The 25,421-nt window shown below is 27.6% G+C and overlaps 1 protein-coding gene across 6 annotated transcripts in view; it reads right to left on the bottom strand.

Annotated features, from left to right (window-relative positions):
• Positions 1–2,891: 2,891 nt before the first annotated feature.
• Positions 2,892–25,421, bottom strand: part of LOC107437940 (USP6 N-terminal-like protein) — a 31,102-nt gene continuing 8,572 nt past the window's right edge. For all 6 annotated transcript variants that reach the window (XM_016050087.4, XM_087166502.1, XM_016050088.4 and 3 more), the window contains exons 5-14: positions 24,804–24,884; positions 22,607–22,714; positions 18,648–18,757; positions 17,339–17,387; positions 16,207–16,272; positions 13,767–13,821; positions 11,606–11,766; positions 11,431–11,530; positions 7,177–7,445; positions 2,892–4,809 (exon numbers count right to left, since the gene is read on the bottom strand). In XM_016050087.4, coding sequence (XP_015905573.1) covers positions 4,294–4,809; positions 7,177–7,445; positions 11,431–11,530; positions 11,606–11,766; positions 13,767–13,821; positions 16,207–16,272; positions 17,339–17,387; positions 18,648–18,757; positions 22,607–22,714; positions 24,804–24,884 — 1,515 coding nt within the window. In that variant the 3' untranslated portion in view covers positions 2,892–4,293. The remainder of the gene's footprint in view (positions 4,810–7,176; positions 7,446–11,430; positions 11,531–11,605; positions 11,767–13,766; positions 13,822–16,206; positions 16,273–17,338; positions 17,388–18,647; positions 18,758–22,606; positions 22,715–24,803; positions 24,885–25,421) is intronic.

Below are 25,421 nucleotides of genomic sequence, written 5' to 3'. Positions count from 1 at the left end.
ATTTGTATAGAAGCATACTAATAATTGGCCGCCTTCTTTAAGTAAAGGGGGCAAAATTAGAACATTTTGCTGCTGTTTCACTAATGGCAGCAGTGGCCGCTTTTTCAAAAATAGAACATTTTAATTCATAAAAGAAGGGATGTCTCAAAGTATGGTAAACAATACAAAGATCATTTCAAAAACAATTGTGAAATAAAGTCATCTTTAAAATATTATAAAGTGTTCAGTGATTTATTATTTTTTTCAATGACAAAAATGGCAATTGGCAGATCAGTTTTTTTTATCAACTCCTAATCGCCTCATGACGGGTCTTTATTTTGCCCTATCCTCTTGTTAATTCAGCATTTTTTTTCACTTTTTCAGTTTTTAATTTGTTGAAAGCCAATTTTAATTGGCAAATTTTTTAAGTTTTAAAGACAAAATTAATTATTATCATTCAGTGGGTGGAATTATTTTTAAATCATTCAAATTTTGAATGCCAAAAGTGAAATTTCATTTTCTTTCAAAATTATTAATGAATAGCCTTAAATAAAGCGCTTAAAAAATATATATTACTCTTTATAATGTAAAATGCTTTTGATACGTATCAGTTCTTTTTTTTTTTTTATGCAATAGTTTAAGCCACAGTTAGATCTCTAAAATTGCAATTAAATAACTTTTCACAGAAAATAATAGATCATTAAAAATTATTAAAGAGGAAAGTGAAACGTAAAAATAGTTTAAGATTTTCATCCCCAACCAAAAGAATATTAAATAGTGAATAATTTTTAATTTTTAACCTAAAAAAAGGGAAATTTGAGAGCATTGAGAGCTTTTTGATAATAAATCCATCGTGTATTAAAATTAGATAAATTTTATGCTTATTTTTTATAAAATCTTTTAATTCAATATAGTTAGTTGAAAAATGCACCTCTTTAAAACACTACAGGTTTCTCATCTTTGAGTTTGTAAGCAACACAAAAGTTGTCTGTATTTCTGAGAACACATCAAATAAATAACATTAAAAAAAAAAAAAAAACATAAATGAACTCACACATACATTCAAGTGTAAATGCAGAGAAAAAAAAATCAAAAATTAATAAAAATGCAATGGAAGATAAAAAATAAAACTCTTAGTACACAGCAATGAAGGCAATGTACAAAAAAATGACACTGTCATTCATTTCATAAATAACAAAATACCTAGGAATAGTCATAAAGTCATAATAAGCATTATGCAAGGAATTTTTCCCACATATGATAAATTGGGAAACATATGAATGATTAGAGTAACATAAATTACATTGTAGTAACAGTTATGAGGGAAACAATAAGAGTTCATGACTCAATTGGCAGAAGTCAAAAATAAAAAGATTTTAAAAATACAATAATTGATAGGATTCTTATGAATACTGAAACAATTTTCTTTTTTAAAAAAAATTGACAGAAAAAAAAGTAAGCAGAAACTTTTGAAGCTATCCCCAACAAAGGGGGAAAATACTGAAATCAGTCAGAAACATGACACACATCATTCCTTTGTCAAGATTATTGGCACTAAGTTTTGTATTCTGGCAACACAATGAGACTGACTTATACAAAATGCTCTTAAAACACTACCTTTGAATAATCATAGTGATGCGCTTATTTAATTACATTTATTTTGAAAACAGATCTCGAAACTAATTTGTAAAAAAAAAGTATTCAAAATATAAATCGATTTGAAACAAATATTTATTTTAAAATCAGATTTTAAAAACTAATAAATTAACAAGGTGAAGATCATTGTGCCAACGGTCCATTATAGGACTAATAGATATTAGAAGAACACAATGTAAGGTTTTGATAAGTGAATAAGAAAGATATTTTGATTTTAGCAGGAAAAAAAAAACAAAACAGATGAATCTTAAACAGGTAGCCAGATTTTTCAACAAAAAATAAGCTCTTTTTAAGCATTCAAAAATTTTTTTTAATCACTTTTAAAAAAAATTCATAATTAAGATCTGTGCAGTAATAAATTTTTTTTCTATTGTTTATAGTTCTAAATTTATAAACATAAAATCAATAAAATTCAAAAACATTTTCAAAAACTTTACATAAATTAACTAGTTTCTAGGATAAAATAACTAGTTTCTGATAAATATTTCAGAGAAAATTTTGAAAATTATGCATTTTTTGTAATTTAGAACGACAATTGATACAACAAAAAGAAAGCTCTTTTTAAAAAATTAAGCATTTTTTTTTTACAAACACCAAATCAATAATAATATCAATTTTTGAGCCTCTTCATTGTTCAGAAAAGATGTTTTACAATGTTGAGACTAACATTAGTGAATGTAAATACATCTGCCACATTTTAAATCCACAACTTTTCATGAATAATTCCAAGAATTTTTCATGACGTACCGAGGTTACTACTTTGTCCGACAAAAACACAACAATAAATTTAAAAAAGCATTGTAATAACATTAATAGAAATGACAGGTATAACTGAAACTGTTATATTCTGCAATTTCATTTTTATAGATTTTAAACTTAAAAAAAAAAGAGTAAATAAAGAGTTGAAGCTATAAAATAGCTGAAAAAAATACAAAAGCAGATAACTAAATACAGTCAGATATATCTAGTTTCTTAAAGCTGTCTTATTTCTTCTTATAAGTAAGTAATATAAAAAGTCTAAACTAGAATTTTAAATTAATAAAATTAAAAAAGTAAATATATAAAAAAATTCGGAAATCACAGAAGTTTAAAAGATAATTCACTCTAGAAATGATATTCTTTCTTTTCTTTTTTGAAAGAACACCATAATTTTTAAAGAGCATGATAAAAACATTTGATATTTTAGTAAAATATGACTTTGAGTGGGGATTCTGTTACAAAATCAGATATTCAAACATCAGAACACTGTGATATTGGGGTGGGGGTAAATTCCATTTTAAAAATTAGATTTCTTGGCGACCAAAATCCATGACCTTCCCTGATTTTTTTTAAAAAATAGTTAAAATTATGACTAATTGTGTACTATTGAAATCATAATTTCCAACAATACTGCAGTTAAGATTTTGAATATAGTGAATCATCATTTATTGCTAGGTCCACAGAGTGTTTTTCACCATACAACTGCATATACATAAATTTATATGAAAACAAATATTGAGAGCTGAGATTACCATATTGATTTAAAAAAATACCAGTTCATGTAGCATACGCTATTTTAAAAACATATCTCGGATAAAATCCTAAATTATTGCCTGCATTCATTTGAAAGGAAGTAAAAACAAAAGTAGAACCAAACAGTCAGAGAATTACATATAAATAAAATAAAAAACAAAATTATAAATAATTTTGTTTAATTATTGCTATAAATATTATAATCATTTACATTGTATTCTTACGTCAGTTTCCCCTCACTGACTGGTTGCTTTAATTTTACAAAGTTTAGTTTATACAAGGTAAAATTAAGTTTTCGTTAAAATAAATTAACAAATATAGTAATCTCCATGAAAATATATTAAAAAACACATAATTTTTCTTTAAATAAGGCTTTGGCTGAAAATTATTCATGAACAATAATGACAAGTTATAGACGTACAATCAAAATTTCTTCAATAACACGCCAATAATTAATGAAATAATACGTAATGAAATTCGATAAAATAATAAGCACGAACTATTGTAATGTATATCATACCCAGAGTTACATGTTGACATGTTTGGAATTAAAATTATTTTAAACAATGCTTTGTAAATAAATTACAAATGTGTAAAAATCACTACAAAAATCAAAATAAAATAGACATAAAAAATACATAACAAAAATATTCCATACGTTCAACTAAGAGTTTTTTGGTAAATAAATATTTATAATTTAAATTTTGATTTATAAACAAACGGTAATGGTAAATAATTTTATCTAAATTTGCAAGAACTCAAAATGAAGGCTATATTACTGTCCATACAAAAAAGAAAAATTACTGTTGATATTACATTTTAGCAGGGAGATTTCAATGGTGATTTTGATTTGGACAAAAGTATGTGACAAAAATAGTAGTGATATTTGTAAAAAGCTGAAAATAATAATTAACTTATCCAAATCTAAAAATCATACCTCTTAAAATAACGACGAAGCTACAAGCAACATTTCAAAAAAAAATAATTAAATAATCCCTTAATTATTCATCTCAAAATTCAGATTAAATTTTGAAGATCGTTCGAAATTACTACCTTTTTTTCGTAAAATCACTAAAAATTTTAAAGATGTAAAGCGAAGAGTAAGTAATATAGCCTCGGTTGATTGCCTTGCATACAAACAAACAATTAGGCATTTGGAAGATAATCTAGACTGACATGTATTGTGATTTTGTTTGGATCCTGATTTGTTGGGGTGATGTCGCCGTTTGGAGGAGTGCCGTGGCTGGGGGAGTGATCCAACAGCAATGTGGAGGATGAGGGAGCTTTGGAGAAAGACTCGTAAGGTACGTAAACGCGGATCGCTGCATCGGGGGAATGAGTCCTGGGACCTGCAATGTTGTCGTTCATAGACAAGGTCCGCCTGAGTTCTGAGGGTCGTGTAATTGTTTTCTGCTTAGAGCAGATAATATCACCATGCCTAGTCAAGGTGGTGCTAGGGCTGGAAAACCCTGACAGTGCCGACAGATCGGCAACCGACGTTTGGGATGTTTCTGCCAAAGAATTTCTGGAGCTGAGTGGGTCCACAATTGAACTGCCATTGTCCGTTTCAGCAGCTGCTTTGCTGTTCAATGTGGTCATATTTTCAGAGTCTGATTCATCCCTTCTTTTCCAAACAGGAGATGGAACTTTGTCATTAGTCATCTAAAGAAAAAAATTTGAATAAATGAGTATTTTCAAATCAAAATCATTAAGACAGTTATATTTCACATTAAAAGAGTGATGAATCAGACTCTAGAAATTGTCATATTTTTAGAGTCGATTCATTATATCTCTTATAAATAGGAAATGGACACTTTTGTCATTCATTAGTCCCCTAAAATCATAAAAATAAATGAGTGCTTACAAATCAAAATTTTTTAAACCTTCATCAAAAGTTAGCCAATGTAGATAGATAGTATGAGATATGTAGATGTGTTCAACAAAAAAAAAAAAATTCCATAAGAGTATCTGAGAACTTTCCAATTTTAAAAACATCTCAAACTATAAAGCTTCCCTATACAAAACTTTTGATAAATTGATAAATTTGAATCAGTTTCCTATTTACCACAGCTTTTGAAAATCAACTCAAAAAGTGACTTCAACATGAATTAAAGGTATTTCAGAAGATTTTTAAGAAAGGAAACTAAAAAAACATAACTGAAATAATTTTGGCTTCATAAATCAGATGAATTTACTATATTAATAATCCTATGTATATATATATATATATATATATATATATATATATATATATATATATATATATATATATATATATATATATATATATATATATATATATATATATATATATATATATATATATATTAAAAGAAGTTAGTGTTCTCAAATTCACTGATAAAAAAGATTTCTGTAATAAGCAAGTACCTTTTTCTTTGCATCCCTTGAAAAACTTACTTTCAAAGCAAACAAAATTTGCTTTGTAGAAACTGAGTATAATTTCCCTTTTTTTATTAAATTTCTAATTGGTTGGATTAACGTTGTTATAGTGCAGTATATACTAAGGTATCGGGAGACAACAAACTTGGTAATTTTTTACTGAATTTTTAAAACTTTTTGACGCAATGCAAATTTCTTAATTGAAAACCATTTAGATTCCTAAATAGTAATTGATGCCAAATTAAGAAATGGGAATCTAATTGATGCCAAATTAAGAAATTGCAATGCAAATTTCCTAATGTGTGCCACCAATTAGATTCATAAATATCAAATTTACATCTTTTTATATAAAAAAAACATGAGTAAATTCAAAAAAGTACTAGGCACAGTGTATGGTTTTTTACAAAGCTAAAATATCAATGAAATTAACTTAAATATATATGAAAATATTTATCTGGCCTCCTCTGACCAGTTTTTTTTTAATGAAACTGACAAGAGGGGGGTGGGAGCTTAGGGAACATTTCAGATGCACCAGAGAGACATTATCTTGAGATTTTCAGTTATTTATAAATTACATGGATTCTAAATTTCCAACATAATTTGGGATAACTTTGAATCAATTACCATGTAATATAGTATATTCCTGGGGAAACAGTTTCGACCCACTACTGCGCTATATGTATGGAAACCAAATTACACTCAAAATTTTATTTTGAAATACCATGTATTCCCTGCGGCAGAATTTTTTCGAGCTTTTTGCAACATACCTCTCTAATATTAATATCTTTCTGCAAGACACTTAAAAGTAACAAATATACATGTTATTTATTTAAAGTAACAGAAGCACTAACTTCAAAAAATAAATAATTAAAAAAATCAGATCAAATAAAATAATTATTTTAATTTAATTTTTTTACATTCTAATATTATAGCGATATTCTCACATTTTGTAGGAAGATAACACACTATTTCTTTTTTTGCATTTTGTAATGCATTGCTTTTTTGCAGCAGTAATCACTGAAAAAAAAGAGACAGCGAAATCACTTGAAGCGGACTATTCAAATTGGGTTTCTAAACGCCTGTTTTTATTTTTAGAATCAGTTGTTGCACTAAATAACATCGCATTAAAAATATCAGATTTTAAAAGATATGTGGCAGTCAATAGTAATAATTGCATGAAAAAATAGAACAAAAACGTCTACCGAAAAGAAAAACCAATTTTTTTACTTCATTATTCGTTATTTTTCATTATTCTCAAATGAGAATAGAAAAGGCATTTTTTTTCTACTCCGATGAGCTAAAAAGGCATGTTTTGAATTAAATTTTGAAGTAAAGATAAAAATCTTTCAAAAATTTCTGCAGAAAAGAAAAGCAAAATATTTTACTTCCCAAAGAAAAAATCTTTCTGCAAAGAAATCGGTAACATTCTGCGACAATGTCACCACGGTTCTGCCACGATGCATGTATCCATACAAAACTGTGAGAAATGAATGACAATCAGTTTGAAAATGTTCCAATTCTTTTACTATTAAGTCATTTTTCTGAACTGAATTAATCAATTAATGTTGTAATTGAAGAGAAAATGTCTGAAATTGCTGTTATTGTATCATAGAAAGCGCTGTTTCTTACCAAGTGATTCATTCCCTCTTTTCCGTCATCAGAGATGCCATTGCAGACTTCCCTCTTCTGCTGCAGGAAAGTCTCGATTAATCCGAAAGGTTTTTGGGGTAACTCGTGAGGGGGAGCTCTTCCTGGGTGGTCCAGCTTGTGTTTGTGCAGCTCCTCCATGGAAGCCTGAAGGGCATCTACAGCTGCGTCATCATGATATCCAAAATCTTGCTCGAGCTTCACCTGAAGGAATTCCACCAACTCTTCCATGTTCATCTTCAAAAGTGTCTCTGAAATGTTTACAAAGAATGTTTTACATTTTCTGAAATATTGCATCCTTAAGGGTGTGTCTTGATACAGATTAAAAACAAGACACTGAAAGAATTATGGCACTCCTTTGAAAGCTTATCACATGACATTATAAATATATATATGACACTGTTTGATATTTTAAGAAACTTATTTGATAACCAAACAAAATATATTTGAAAACATTTGATTAAAACATGTAAAAAAAATCATAAATATTCAAAATGACGTTATTGCTTCAATAAAATGAAAATTGTCAACTTTGGTTAGTACAGACAAAAAGATTTCTGCCACGAAAGTGTATAACAATAAAAGAAGATTTGAAATTAAATCTTTAAAACTTGTTTTGTTTCATTCTATAAAGATTTTAAATGCAATATTAGCAAAAATATAGATTTTTTTTTAGCATACGTCCATCCTTAACCAAAATAAAATTAAAAAAATTCAGATTACAGTCAAATTTTTATTGCTTAACTGGAAGGGATAATTTGAAAATCTTGATGAAAATTCCTATGTTAACATTAAATTTTTTTTCCCATTACTCAAAATTCTATAAATTAGTTTTTTCAATTATTCAAAGAAACTTTTGATTCCAGTGTTTTCACTATAGCGCGAGAACCTCGCATTAAAAAATTATCATTGCGAGAAATTCGTGCATTCTATAAATCAATTTCAAAATTCGCGAATTTCTCGCATTTTGGAAAAGGCTTCGAATTACGCCCTTTAGAATAAAATCCGTTTCACTTTTCTTCCTGGATCTTTCATTATTTTCAACATCTGCCCCATTATCTAGCTTCCCGAATTACCAGTATTGTTCAGAACCTTTTTGAACAACAGAACACAACCACGAAACCCCTTTCAGAACACATTTCTCTACAACCATGTGTTTACCGTAGGTAAGGTTTCTTCATGTAAGACGTTCAAATTTTTTATGTGCTAATGTAGATGTAATGTAATGTAAGGTGGACAAATACCTTGTAAAGGCAAAATCTTCTATGATGATGCACCAAAAATATTCAATGCTTTAAAAAATAGAAGACGTTAAAAATGTATTATTATTAAAGAAATGATTTTCTTTTTCAAGAGTTTTTGTGTTTTTTTAGTTTTTTGAAATCTCACTTAACTTTTTGAAATCTCACCCTGTTTTTGAGAAAGGGTGAGAAATTCTCACCCATTTTTTTTCTATGATGAAAACACTGGATTCCTCAAGTCAATTTTTTTAAAGAAAAAAATACTTCCTAATTGTTAAAACTTTCTACATTTAAAAACAATTTCCAGCAAACAGTGCAAATGTAGAATAAAACCAACAGCTTAGGGACAGAATTCATTATTATTATTATTCTGAAAACATTCAAAAAGTAGTAAAAGAGAATATGGTTAAAACATAGATTTTTACACTTCAAAATTCTGTAGATACACAAAGGTTTTATTTCCATTTTTGATGCCACAATAGGAATTACATATTTCCTAGCTTTTAAAATTTCTTCAACTTATTTTTTTAATCATTCTTAATCAAATTTTGATTAAATTAGACTAATTATTTAACTTTTATTACAATTTATAAAAAGCAAATATAAAATATTTTATTCTTTATTTAACAATCAATGCAGCGGCTAACTTTTTATTTCATGGAATATAAATATTTTATTCCATTTTTGATGCCACAATAGGAATTACATATTTCCTAGCTTTTAAAATTTCTTCAACTTATTTTTTTAATCATTCTTAATCAAATTTTGATTAAATTAGACTAATTATTTAACTTTTATTACAATTTATAAAAAGCGAATATAAAATATTTTATTCTTTATTTAACAATCAATGCAGCGGCTAACTTTTTATTTCAGTACTAATGTAAGACTCATTCATTCACGTGACCAAATCAAAAATAAAAATCCATTTATTACTTTTTAATTCTTTATTTCTTACCACAAAAATGCTTCAGTTATACTAATTCCCATTCTTTTTGGAGATTCATATTCGCCAAATTATTTTCAAATTTATATTGACTACAGGGCTTTAATTTTGGCCATGTAATCTTTTGATAAATCACCAAACATGGATCTCTTCCCAAGCTAAGAACTATCTGTTGGGAACAATTCAATCACTTTTTAATTAGGCTGGTCATGGGGGATTTAACACCCATGGTCTGTCCATATCAATATCATTATTCAAAATTTATTATTTAACTTAGAAAGTTTCATTATGGATAAAATATAATTTTGTCTCTCCAGCACTACAAATACTAAATAAAAGTTTTATTATAATTATGATTCTGTTTTCATCTTCAACTGTGATTTTCATCATCCTGTTTTCATCTCAATCTTCATTTAGTCAATTATACTATACAACTCCAGCGTGCCTAATTTCGTCAGTATACTAATAATACATACTGTTGCTTTGAGTGACTGATTCCATTCTGCTCAGATTATAATGATAGATAATTTTTATTTCAAGGTGTAAATTGAAGTTCACTCTCACTTCAGAGATACGAGACACAGAGTTCTGGATAGTCAAAGACTATTAGAAATCATCTTTGACACGTATCATTCTAACACCCCTGTGGCAACCTTTTTTCGAGCTTCTGCGACAATTCTCTCTAGTACTAATACCTTTCTGAGAGACATTTTTAATAGTAGCAAATATATATGCTACTAATTTAAAGTAACAGAAACACTTTCTGTTTACAAAAAAGAAAAAGCCTTCATGCATAGAATAGAATAGTATATAAATTTTTTACTTTTAATACTTTTTATAATATCAATCTGAAATTCTAGTTTAAGTCAGTCATTGCAGAATTTTTTTATTCTCAAAAGAAAATAGAAAAAGAAAATCACAAGCGTTTTTTCCATCTCTGATATGCGAGCAAGGCATTCCTTGAATTATAATTCTGCAGAAAGGGGGAAAAAGTTCTACAGAAAAAAATATTTCAAAAAATGCTGCAGATAAAAGAACCTAAACTTCTTCGCTTCCCAAATAAAAAATATTTCTGCAAGAACCCTGGAATATTCTGCGACAAAGTCACCGCGTCTAACACATGTTATGTTGGAAAATTCTGATTCCTGTTTTATAGTTCGCTAATCTTTAAATAATGGAGTTTTCGAGCAGCAGTGTAAATTTGGAATTGATTCAAAACTTTACTATGTGACAATAATAATTTTTGAAGAATGGCTATCAAAACTTAACTACGAATTTCAACTTGAAATAGGAAATGTTTTACTATTCAATGACAATAATCCAACTTTCCCTAAAATGACTGTGGAGACAAAAATCAGATGTTGCTGGAGTTATATTGTATGATTGAAGATTGTGATGAAAACAGGACAGTTGAAGATGAAAACTGGATCATAATTAATAAAACTTTTATTTAGTAGTACGTATTTGTAGAGAGGACTTTTAAGTTGTATAAATTTTGCATAATAATATGAATTTGGCTTTTGAATATGCAGGTCATTCAAAAGCCAAATTGAAAAGCAATTGAATTGTTCCCAACAGACATTTAAAAGAGATCGATGGTTGGTGATTTATCGAAAAAATAACATAGCCAAAAATAAAGCCAACCCCCCATAATCAAAAGCAAATCGCCAACAAGACTGTGAGAATTAGTGTAAACCATGTTACTGAAACGGGTAAGAAATTTAAAGATAAAGAGTTATAAATAGATTTTTGTTTTCGATTAGGAGTGACAGTGAATGAATGAGTCAGCATTATAATCGAAATAAAAAGTCAGCCATTACATGGATCGATAAGAACATATAAAATTCATGTTTGCTTTAAATAAAAATTAACTCATTGATTTAATTTAAATATAATTTGATTAAAAAAAATAAGTTCAAGAAATTTTAAGAGTTAGGAAATGACTCAGAATCTGAAACCATAGAAAGTTTAGTCCAAGGTGTAATAAAAAAAACATTAGGATAACTCAAAGCTTATTTATTATATTTTGAATAATTGCATTGTTCTTACTTCTGTGCAGCTTCAAAAGTGTGTACGACATAGCCGTCAAGACTGATTCCCCTTCATAAATATAAATATCCCACAGTCTCAGAGTCAGAGTGAAAGGAACCTTAGAAATCATAAATTTCATTATTATTATAAAAACCTTTTTCTTCATAAAAACATGATGAAGAAAGGAACTTACCCTGTCCAAGAAACATTGAAAGAACCATTTTAATGTATAAAGACTAGTATGAATTTCATATTTATCCAAATGTTTTTTCAGTTTGGAAATGAGGCATGTAAGAATCTTATCATGATGCTCCTGAAAGCGTTGCAGCTTAGGGAATCCTGGGATAAAGAATCCTGAAAGAGTACTTTACTTTCAGATAGATACACACCATTTGGTTTTGTTCTAAAAACATGTTTTTTAAAGATATGTTACAAAATAGCAGAGTTAAAATTCAGCTATCTGAACTTATTGGCTACTTCTGTATCTTTTTTTAATGTCTGAAAAATATATTTATTTACTCAGGGGTCAGTCGAAGGTAGATTTATTACCGTTTAGCGGTACCTTCATAAATTCAACTGGATGAAAATCGATAGTTTCAAAAAATACTTTTAAAAAAGCAAGTTCTCATGCAAACCCCATTCTCATTGCAATCTATGAGAGAAAAAAATAAGCTTTTCCGCTAGCTGTCTTTTACAAAAAGGTAGCACGTGTTTGATCAGATAATGCAATGTGGAAAGCCTAACTGGTCGCTTGCACCAAGCAAAATTTTTTTAGCTGAGTTTTTAAAAATTCTAAACATTCAAACATCATCTTAAACACTATTATAAATTTATTCTAACAGATCTTTATTTTTTATGAAACATTTTTTTCTCTGTGAAACTTTTTTTTCCGTTTGATCTAGTCAAAAATGCTCTCATAATGAAAATAACTTTTAGTGCTAGTAATGCTAAACGCATGTTTTTATTAAATTCAAGTTGAAATTTAATGATGGGCATTGATTTCTATGGATTTTTAAATTTGGATACTACTTTAGGCCCAAAATTTCCAATAGCAAAATTATTATTATTACCATATTTTTATGCTGATTTTTTAATATACTTTTTAATTTTCACAATATATGTCTAAATTTTCACAAAATAGGTACCTCTAAAAAAAAAACCTATGCAGACCCCTGAAAGCATTTGTGAACATTCTACATGCCTTTTTATATTCAAAGGGATAATTATTTGTATTAGGGCAGGCGGAAGAGGTTTCCACGCCCCATGCGAAACAGAAGATGGCGCCCTTAAATTGGAACAATTATAGAAAAAGAATCGGAATTAAAGCAAAAATAATACACTTTTCCCCTTGAATTGTCTCTCTGATGAAGTCATATAACTGTATTATAAAATCTATATCAATCCGAAATTTCAATTTAAGAAACGTATCCATATAAATAACTATTAACAGTTTCAAGGTTAAAAAAGCAAGTCGTTAGTCTAATTCAGAAAATATCATTTCAAGTATTCTAGAATAAACATCAAAATTTTTAATAACTATTTAAAAATTTTAATAACTATTTAAAATATAAAGTCAAGGAACAAAACATATAAAATATTTTAAGAATGAATCTATGCTTCTCATTATTAACATAAAATTTACTAAAATCTTGGCAATTATCTAATCTTTACTAATTATATCTTGTCTCAAAATAGCTTTCACAAATTAGAAAGAAAAACTTCCAATAAAATTATATTTAGAAGAAATAGGAGTACTTTCGACATGAAATATTAAGGCCAATAAATTCACATTATAATAGAAGGGCATTTGACACACAAGTTCACATGTACAGTGTCAAAAAAAAAGGATCCATTTTGAAAAAACTTTTGATTTAATTATTAAATTATAACTTATTAGGATTTAATATTAATAGTTTGAAAGGGTGACTTGAAATTTGCTAATCAGTTATTGATGACAATATTTTACCAAATCAGACATAAAAATATACTATTGGAATAAATATATCTTTTTTCAAACCCATTCAGATTTCTAATCCCAGAAATATAGGATGTAGCCGCAATCTGGGAAATAAGGTAGCAAAAGTTTGGTCAGAAGAGCAATTCAAAGTTTGTACCACTTATTGTTAAATTTACTTTTTGCATATTTTGCCATAGTTCAAAAACTTTTAAAAAGAATTTTTTAAAAAATTTGCACACAGTTATACAATTTGTTAATCCAAAGATAATTCCATGCAGAAAAGAAATTAATACTTATTTATCATTTTTTAGTATTTCCCTTAACAATTATAATATTATGAGACTCATGCATTTCAATAAAAATTGGAAGGTTAGAAGTAGTCATTAACAAAACTCACCATGCATTGCATGCTTATCATCACTCATAATACGAGACAAAGCCCAGAATGAATCCTGCAAATAAGACAATTTTAATTTATAGGATTAGTAACAGCTTCCATAAGTGCACTTGTTTCCATTACTGCATTGTTTCATAAACTTAAAATTACTATACACTTCAAATTGTGATCTTTTTTACAAAAACTTTATTTTAAAAATTAAACAAAATAAGCTTAGAAAGATTGTATATACCAGTGCCTACCTAGGGTGTGTAGCCAAATCTTTAACAAAAAATAAGCATCTTTTACGTAATTTTTAAGCACTATATACATTAACAAAATGTAAAATAATTTTCAAAGACTTTACATGATCATGATAAAACAACTAGTTTCTGACAAAGAACTCTTTCCTTGATTATATTAGCCATTATAAAATGATCGAGAGATTTTTTGGTTCAATATCAGAGGGTTCAACATCAGACCTGAAATTGAGAATATCTTGCAAAATGCTGCAGAGTTGCACATAAGAGTGCAAGAATCTGACCAAACCCAGCTCAGTAGACACACACGAGGACTCACAAGTATTTCATCAAACATGTAAAATAATTGGGTTTCATGCACTATGGGCTGAGATACGCTGAAACGGATTGTGGTTGAATAAATTGTGAAGACGTTGGTTGAACAATGTGAAAACTACGCTTTTATATAACATGTGGCAAAAATTGACAAAGTAAAGAAAAGAAATCTCATTTTTAAAAAGGGAAAATTAAGCACTTTTTAAAAACACCCAATAAAAAGGCACCTTTAAGGGCTTTTAATTCAATTAGTACACTTCAATTAGTGAAAAAATACAAAGGATTAGTAAAGCAAACCAGTAGGTTAATAATCAATTATTTTACTTAATAGGCTGTCTAAACTAAACTAAACTCAGTGGTGCAACAGCTCATAGAGGGCCAAGGCCTACTGTGCCCATCTCAGTTTTCTTGATATTGAGCTCAGGGGTGCAGGAGCAGATGTTCCGGTCATGTGGTCAGCCTAACGCGTAACCCCCAGTGTTTAGTTCCCAAGCATGCTTGGTACTCATTTATCGACCCACTGAACGGATGGAAGGCTGAGTCAACCTTGCCCGGCCCGAAGATCAAACCAGGGACCTGTGGCACGACACCGTGAAGAGCTGCCGCTAATAGGATGTTTACAAGTGTTTTTTTTTCCAGTAATAAGTAATAACGTATAAATTATAATAACGTTTAATTTTTTAAAAGTAATAACGTATAAAGTCACTTCCAACTTATTTTAGTCATTTATATTATTTAGTCATAGCGATAATTCAGTGAGAGGTGAATCACAAAAAGGCATCTCAAGTTATATTAGAAAAAAAAAGATGAAAAACAGATCAGCAAAACATGAAAATCAAAGATGGAGACATAAATAAAAAGTAAACACATATTATACAACTTTTTAAAATGTCATTACTGTTATTATTTTGAAAAAATTGAAAAAAATATTCAATTAAAATATTAATTTCAGATATTATAAGGTTGTTGTAATAAACAATATAGTACAAAAAATATCAGATTTAAAAATTATGGAGAAATCAATAGCAATAATAACCAAAAATTCGATAAAATCATTGCCTTAAAAAGTAAATACTTTAGTGAGAGGTGAATCACAAAAAGGTATCTCAAGTTATATTAGAAAAAAAAGATGAAAAACAGATCAGCAAAACATGAAAATCAAAGATGGAGACATAAATAAAAAGTAAACACATATTATACAACTTTTTAAAATGTCATTACGGTTATTATTTTGACAAAATTGAAAAAAATATTCAATTAAAATATTAATTTCAGATATTATAAGGTTGTTGTAATAAACAATATAGTACAAAAAATATCAGATTTAAAAATTATGGAGAAATCAATAGTAATAATAGCCAAAAATTCAATAAAATCATTGCCTTAAAAAGTAAATACTGAAATGCACGATTCAAATTTTCCATATTGTTTGAAATATATCGGAATATTTAAAAACCACATGAAAATCAATTTTAATAACTAAAATTGAAACATTACATCGTTTTACGATACTATCAGCGTAAATTAAGCATTTCAAAAAGTGATTATCTAAATTTTCAAATATTATGTGTAAATTTCTGTAGAAAAGAAAAGGAATTTTTTTTTTACATTTGAAAAAAAAAAAAAAAAACTCTTTCTGCAAGAACTCTGTAATGTTCCATGACAATGTCGCTGTGTCACTGCAATTCTGCCACGGGAGGTTAAATCAATGATCATTTTCTAAAAGACCATGTGATTTAAATCATGATGTTAATATCATTATGTGATTCTGCTGACCCAGCCAAAAGATAGATTTCACCTCAAAAGAGTTTAAAAATACTCTTTTAGTTAAAACTTAATATACAATAATATATAATACAAAAAAAAATAAACAGTGTTCAACTCACTTCCTCATTCATATACATGAGTAAAAGAGCTGCTATCTGACTCATGCCTTGACAATAACCTATTTCCTGAAATGAAAACATTTTATAATGAAATAGTTCAATATAAAGTGAAAAATAGAACTCATGGGCTAAACTAAAGGGTACACTGGAACTAAACATTTAACAAATAAGAGTTTTCTATAGAGAATGTATGTTATTACAGGGTATTTGCTACATTTTAGATTTTCAAATTCATGACTCATTCCAAGAATTTTTCATGACTTAAGGAAGTTACTATTTTATAATAACATAACTGAAATGATAGGCATAACCAAAACTGTTATACTCTGCATCTTCATATTTATAGATTTCAAATTTAGAAAACAGAGTAAAGAAAGAGTTCAAGCAATGAAATAGCTGAAAAAAATACAAAAGCAAATAATTTTTTTTCCTGCTTTATACCAGATACTTAAGATAATTTCCTTGTTCATCGGAAAGGAAAGAAATACTCCGGAGTTTTCTGTTCTCATTTCTCAATAAAAAAAATGACTAGCTTGCTTCAGCTAGAATTTTAAACTGATAAAATAAAATTAAAAAAATTCAAAAAATTAATTTATAAAAAACATGATAAAAACATTTCATATTTTAATTTTTTTTATAATTTACATTTTACATTTTTATTAACGATATAATTGTTAGATAATCTTTTAAAATATCAATCCATGAGTGGGTAATAATAGCACCTCTTTCATGAATTTAAAAAAAAATAAGGCTCAAACTCACTAAATAGCTGCTTTTTTAAAAAAAATAATAATAATAATTTGCTACTCAAAATAGAAAGATAATAAGATAAAAAGTCAGCTTTGGAACAATGAGATGCACTTAAAGTACATAAAAAAGTTTACATTCTATACACTTTTTTAGATACCTTAGTCTCATTAACCTTTAAAAAAGTTGAAATAGTCTTTTTTGGTTAAATGCTCACACAATAATTCTAAAGTGTTTGTTTTATAATATGTGAGTCATAATATATTCTGTGTTATAAAATGTAATCTCTTTTTTTGGAAATCTTTAACTTTTACTCTTCAAAAATATATAGGGAAGTATGGATACTTCTTTTAAATAAAATTATATAAATATAAAGTAATCTTACCATGTTATACACTGAGTAGGCAGCAAGGACATTGAAAAGAGCTTGTTGTCTAGAAAATATCAAAAAATATTTTTGAATTTTATTCATTGATAAAACTAGAATTATGAATAACAATGTTTTAAAAGGTTACACAAAATTACTTAAACAGAGTGTTTTGAATGAATATTTGGTGCTGAAATATGACAATATCATTTAATGACATAAATACCGATGATTCCACTGTTGTTGTTGGCGTAGGCCAACACTGGACGGAAAGGGGTGCAATTGTTTTTGTTTTCCAATGGCCCCATCTACGGCCAAGAATTTGACTTCTGCCGCAGACGTTCATAGGGAGGACATCCCGTTTAGAGGTTATACGTCCCTTCATTCATCCGCAGATCATAATTTTGACCTGAACCAGAGAATAAAAATTCTCCAATTCAGTACCCCAGAGGTATAACTTGTCATAGGAACATAGAGTTCATTATGTTCAATCTATTATTGCTCAACATGGATCACCTACTACTGTAACATCTATGTATTATTGTTCACAATTATTCTATTTATTGATTGAATATTTCAAAAAAAGAAGAATCAAGGCTTTTAACTGGGAATAATCAAACAGCTACATCCAGGAAAAGCAACTATGTAGTGTGATTCTCAGAATTATTCTAATTTTCCTTTCCTAACATTAATAACAAAGGAAAATAACTTTTTTATGTATATATATTCAAACTAAACTAAACTCAGTGGCGCGACAACCCATAAAGGGCCAAGGCCAACTGTTCCCATCTCAGTTTTCTTGACCTCGGGCTCTGGGGTGCAGGAGCAAACGTTCCGGTTAGGTGGTATATATATATATTTAAAGTATATATTATAAATATTTTCTAAAATGATTCTGTTGGAACTTTTTATTTTTTCATCGATGGAGAATGACACGCAACAGAGGACGCATAACTTATTTTTGTGTCACTCTCTATAATTTGTGTGCATTTGATGGGTTATAGCATGTACGTGGAATCACTGAAATACGAATAGATATGTGTGAACTAAATTTTGCTTCGCAGTAAAAGTCCCTTATTTATCAAATAATACCCTAGAGATATTTCAAATTTGGTTTTTATTTTTAAATATTACCAGAGGTAATTTTGCAACATAATTTTCATAAATAATAATAACATTGTTTAATATATACAATTGCATTCTACTTAAAGTAAGAAATTGTTATGATAATTTTGATTAATTTAAGTTGGATGAGCAATTTTATCTTGTTCTTATTATTAACTTGTAATACAGTATGGTTAAACAAATGTGCAAGAAATATACTTACTTAACACTGTATCTTTCTCTGAACATTATATGATTCCTATAAGTTCGATTTACATCCAAATCAATTTGTTTAATATCAGGAGAAAGGAATTTGGCTTTTTCTCTCATTTCCTGTAATTATTATTTTGGGATTGAATTTCTTAATTACGAAAATTTAAATTAGCATATTTCACAAAGAAAATAACTTTAAAAAAAAATTAATATCTCGTTTTTATGTGAAATTGCAAAAACTTAATATTAATAAAATTTTTTAGTTTACTAAAAAGAAAAATTATGCTCCAATCATAATTTTAAACTTTTTTCGAGTTTAAAAAATACTTTTTTTAAAATGTATTTATTTATTTGGTAATGATGATGAAAATTATATATTTTAAAAGATTCTCTCAAAAACAGTAAATACTCGTTATCATTTTATTGGGAAAACTAAAGATAATTAAAAGCTTGTTTAATACTTTTAACTTTTCACCACGCTTGGTGGAAAAATTAGTGCCTCTTAACAATTCGCACTCCTTCTCAGGAACTAATTTAGAAAAGAGAAAACTAAACTCATAATGTTGAAAAATCTATAAAATAAAAAAAAGTCACACTCATATATTTATTTTAATTTACACATCCACAGAAGAATTCCCTACCAACAAAAAAAGGGCAAGGTGCTTCTCACTGAAAAGGGCACTTTGACTTTTGAAAGAGCACTTGACTTTTTTCACTTAACATCCTTAAAATTTATCAAAATGCATTATCAGAGCTCATTCTAGGCAGAAAAAAGGGCAGGGTGCAAAAGTTTAATAAAAAGGGCATTATTATTCGAAAAGGGCAATAATTTCTTTCTATGGGCTTTACACGTTCTATGAAAAAACATTGTCAATTAGTAAAAGTTTTTTTTTTTTTACTTTACTAACAGTAGCGAAGCAATCATATTTACTAATTTTTATTAATAAATTAACATATATATCGAGTTATTGAGCTAATTAGCATAGTAATTTATTTAAAATGCATGCATATATTAATAAAATAATAAATGTATATTTTTAAGTGTCTGTAGTTATGATTTAATAATTAAAATGATTAATAATAATTATGATTTAATGATAGTGGAACAACTGCAAACTTTCAAAGACAAGTGCAACAAGGGGGTGTGATGGCTATTTTTCCATTCCCATATAAATCTATGTATTGACAGCAATGACAAACTAAATAAAAGGAGTTGAAAATTTAAAAAATCCTTTGTATAGTATGGAAAAAAATAAAGAAGGGTTGAGGGAAGAAAGGGCAAAAAGGGTGTGGAGTCTATAACATCAGGGCACTAATTTACATTGGGCAACAGGGTGGATTCTTTTGACTAAAAGGGCAGCAGGGTGCTGCGCCCTGTTTACCCTGCCTAGAATGAGCTCTGGCATTATATTATGAAATAACTGAATTTTATCCTCAACAATTTTTAAATTACCCTCTCATAATATTTCATGAGCATGTTTCAAAAAGTAATTTGTTTTTCATCATCAAAATATGAGAAAAATTTTTAGTTTATAAAAATAATAAAAGGTATATGCTAAAGGGCAATCTCTCTGCAAAAAAATTTTTTTTTAAAGTAAACTAACAAAAAATGATTAATTGATAAATTGCTTAAAAACGTCTTTCTATAATTTAAAATGAAAATTATGAAAAAATGAACATTTAAAGATGCATTTAAAAAAAAAGTATTTATTTGAAAAATAGTTTTAAAATTTAAAACCACTTAAAAAATTTACTAATCCCCCACCCCCCAAAAAGAATATCTGTAACATTATATTTTAACAAATAGTCATTTCAATTATTCTTCAGGTTTTTCTCATAATGAGGCATTTTTTGAAACTTTTGTTTAACGAAAGTTTTCATAAGTAAAGTATGTTTACAATAAAAACAAACCCAATTGCATACAAGGTTTTATTTATACTTTTGATTGCTTCAATAATAAAAAAAAAAATATTTGAACAAAGGGACTTTTTTATCATAATAATATTACGTCAGGCCAATAGCACATATATTAAAAACCTTTAAATATTGTTCCAAATACTATATCCTTTTGTAGTTAGTTACAACCACTTCATAACAAATGTAGTTACCAGCGACTAATTTTTATATGCAATGATTACAAATTAATTTTAAAATGTAGTCACTACTTTTATTCAACGAATTTTGCTGGAGAGTATTAAATTTATTTTTAAAAAAGTTAAAAATAAATAGATACTATGTTAACAAAAGCCAATTTATCAAACAAGCTGATTTTTTTCAACATTTTTTGATAATGAATGAAGAAATGTGAGAAAATTATCAAATACTTGTATGAATGCACAGTGTGCCAAAAAAAGGACCATACTGAATAACTTTTGATCTAATAATTAATCCGATTTTCACATTCTAGTGCTCAATCTTAATGGCTCAAGGGGGGAACCTCAAATATGCTAATTAAAAAGTGCAGACGATATTTTAAGTTACAAAATCAGACACAAAAATTCACTTTATCCAGGGGAAATTGTGAGCCCAACACAAAAATCCTGAAAATTTCTTGAGTAAAATCATTAATGTCGAATTTCAAAAAATTAATGTCTTTATATGATACTTTCACAACATGAAATTCTAAATAAATTATATGCAGCATAATTTAAATTTATATTTATATATAAGTTTACTTTTATCTCTAATCACATTTATTACTCTACCAGAAAAAAATATTTACAAATGAAAGAGATGCCAAGCATAAATTTTAGTTCTTATACTTTTAAATAAAATATACTACCCGAATTATACATAAAAGAGATCGATGATTCCTTGAAACTTCTGTGCTTTGGATTCCCAGAAATTTTTGGATCTCGGTCAGTGAATACGGAAATCCGGATTTCTTTACGGAGCACAATTATTTCTGATTTATTTGAATAAACATACCTTTTTTTTCCAACTGATTCAGATTTTTGACCCCCAAAATACTGAGGGTAGCCGCAATCTGGGAAATATTGTTCCCATAGTTTTGCCAGAAGAAAGAAGTTTGGATCCCTTAATGGTAATTTTAACTTTTTGCGCAGCATTGGTGATAGTTTTGGAATGTAAATAGTTTTCGAGTGAGTGTAAGATCTTTATTTGAAATGAGGATGCTGTGATTTTGTCGCTGAGTTAATAAATCCTCCCTTTTATTAAACATAATAGAATTTTATTGAGTAGAAAAGAATTTAGTATTAATAGTAATAATTAGAATTAATAGCAGAGTTTTCTTAATTATTTAATTCAAAGTCCTTTGAGTTTAACTTGAAGTTTTTTTACATCCTCTGACAGAATTTTTTGAGCTATCTGTGACAAAACTTATATCACTAATATCTTTATGAAAGATTCTTTTAATAATAACAAACATATATGTTACTCATTTAAAATAACACATACGCTGTGTTTACAAAAAAAAAAATAATGACAATAATAATTTTCTTAATTGAACATGTAATATTTTTTTATTCTAATATTATGAGTGATATTCTCAAATTTTGTTGGAGGACGGAAACGCACATTTACTTCTTTGCATATTGTAAATAATTATTAAAAAAAAAAAAATTATTAAATATCATAAGATCCGTAGTAATTACCAAAAAAAAAAAAGAAAAAAGAGATCTATGACGAAATCAAATAAATCGGACTCCTCAAACACCGTGAAAATCAATATCAATAAATGCCAAAAATGCAATTGAAACATTACATAGATTTAAGATACTATTGATGAAAATTAAGCGCATCAAAAAGTGATTATTTAAATGCATGATTCAAATATTACGTGCAAATTTCTGTAAAAAAAAATTTTAATTTCTTAGTTTTCAGAAGAAACTTTTTCTGCGTGAGCTCTGTAAAGTTCTGTGACAATCCCGCCGTGTCGCTGAGATTCTGCCACGGAGGTGTTGCATATTTTTAACATTGAGCATACAAAAAAACCAAGAGAGTACTAACAATATATTTTCCTTCTTGTTCTTTCTTCACTTGCATAACATTCAGCATTCTGCACCATACTTCACCTCGCACAGCATTTGGTATACCTTTATACATACGTCTCTTAAACTGCAAATAGAACATTTAAATCAAATGATTTTATACAGTGATACTGTTTATTCATTTTAATAAGTTAATACATTTAAAACGATAAAAATACACAAGTACTCGGTAAGTAATAAATAACTACACTACAAATGCTCATAACTGCCCACATGGATAGGAAAAAATCCAGTAGATTTTAGAAATAACACAAATTTTATGATAATTGTTGCATTGGGAATTTTAGGGACTTTTAATAGTCATCAAAGTAGAAAAACTGCAATATTTTCCAGTTATGATAAACATTAAACATGCTTGAAATGTTATCTATTATGTTTACTCATAATTTCAAATATTAATAGGCATTTAATTCATCAAAGATCGTTAACATATTCTTTTTAATTAATTTAGAATGAAAGTTCTGAATAAAAATGAACTTAAAAGAAAAAAAAGTTTTAAACTGGTCTCTGGAAACGAGAGGCTCGCTTCATTATGTACTAGTAATACTTATTTAAATATTCTAGTAAGCAAGAAAGAATCTAAACAAAAATTATATTTCAATAATGATATTTTTTACAAAACCTACTCAATTTTAGGGAATTTTCAAAAATGAACAAAAATCAGGAGAATTTTAATTAAAACAGTAGACCAGAAGAAACTGGCAAAATCCAGTAGTCAACTGATAAATCCAGTAGAGTTGGCAGCTATAAACACTAAATGTGCAACTACATTACATGAATATGTTATATCACACCGTTTCTGAAAAATCCCGTCATTCACTTTTAAAAAAAATTATGTGTGTAAGTTTTTTTTATAATTTTCAAAAGATTCTTTAGCTATCACATAATACTTAAAATATTATACAGAATCATTTCAGTTATTTTATCACTAAGCACTTCAATAAACATTTTAAAAGGTGAAGAAATAATTAAAATAGTCTTTTCTAAAACCATTTCTTTTATTAATGCTTTGAATGAAAATCAAATAATCAGTTTTTTTCCCAATGAATTCCAATAATTAAAAAAAATTAGTGCTCAGAACACTGATGTTTCTATAAAAATTATCATATTTGCAAAAGTCATGACTAAATAAGTCCTGACTAAATATGCAACCTTCACTCAAAAAAGTTGTGCATCTAAGCAAAATTGTCGACATTGATTTTGTTCTTAACAGAAAGTAGAAAAGTGCCAATCAAATCATTAGAACATATAGTTTGTCTGAAATAAGTACTCCCCTAGCTGTTTGTCTGCACCCGTGGAGGTGACTATGGTAACAAGATATAACAAGTAAGGGTGTGGGGTCATTGTTTAGTACAGGTTTCAGACAGGACAGGAAGTGAAAGATTTCTGCGGTCTGTTGTGATAGCCCTAGAGTGAAGAGAAACTACCCGCCCTGAAATGCGCTATTCTGGTTTCCATAGACGGCCTCAGACTTTGTGGCAGGGGGGAATTCTTACCATAAACAAACTATATATAACCCTTCAATGATTTAACTTGTTTAATATTATGATTAAAAAATAACAGTGGTTAACACACAACTAGAAGATCTCCAGTTTTATCTTATCTCATGTTAATTTTTAATTTTAATTTCTCAATGTTGAAAAATGGGTTATTTTTATACATAAAGTATAGATATTTAAAAAAAAATTTTATTAATTTTAAATGAAATTACTTCAATTACAGTAGATGAATAATATTTTTTTAAAAGAAATTAAAATGCTTTTAATCTGTCAACATTATAACTAATTTTAAAAAAATAAAAATTTTATTACAAATAACTAAAAAGATTCTTCATATTTTTTTCTAACTTCACTTTAATAAAACTTCCCACTTTATTTATTTATTTGAATAACAAATAAAGTATTTTTTGCCTTTCAAAATAAAAATAATTATAATTTATGTAATTCAGAAATATTTTTTTGTCAATTTTCAGTTATATTACAAAAGAAAAACAAGCATTTTTCTTAAGGAAAAAACTTGTAATTATTATTATTTTTTTTTTTCAAAAATATATTTAAGCATAAAAAATTTGAACTAATAAATAATTTTTCATTTTTTAAAAAATTCATGCATTTGAAATAAAAAATTTATCATTTTATAATTCAACTTTAACTTACCTTTTCTCCACCATAATATTTGTCCCAATTTTTTAACATTTTCAGCCACTTGTTAAGCCTTTCACTCTCAATTTCCCTCACCTACAAATAAAAGTAAAAAGATAATACAACAAAAAGAGATAAACATTGGGGGGAAAAAACTTTAAAATTAATAATATTACAGAAGTTTTAAGTAACAAATTATTCCACTTTTATACTGGACAAATAAAAATAGTTAACCTCATCTATCCTCACGCTCCCCCTCCCCCCCCCAAAAAAAACATGCTTTGTAGGAATGCCGGGGAGAAATGAATTTATGATTTTGATAGAATAATGAGACTATTGTGGAATAATAAATAAAATATTCCACACATAGGAATTATATTACTGATAAACTATATACTATTATATACCATATATTACTAAGAAACTAAATGCAAACACAATAGTTTAGGAAATCAAGGATTGTAACTGGAAAAATTGACAGGCAATTTTATTTTTTGTATATTAATGTTTTTTGGGTTCTGATGTGCATTTTGCAACTTAACTTTTTCCAGGAAATATATTTTTTTCCAGAAAAATTTTCAAAATCTAGTTTCTTGCACAAAATTTTTCCTTAATTGAAATTTTTTTTATTTA

This window comes from Parasteatoda tepidariorum, chromosome 6, assembly GCF_982258835.1.
Source record: "Parasteatoda tepidariorum strain Cologne lab strain chromosome 6, Ptep-v5.0, whole genome shotgun sequence".
Lineage (NCBI taxonomy): Eukaryota > Metazoa > Arthropoda > Arachnida > Araneae > Theridiidae > Parasteatoda > Parasteatoda tepidariorum.
Note: the sequence above shows the minus strand (reverse complement) of the source record. Positions and strands in the feature narration are given on the sequence as shown.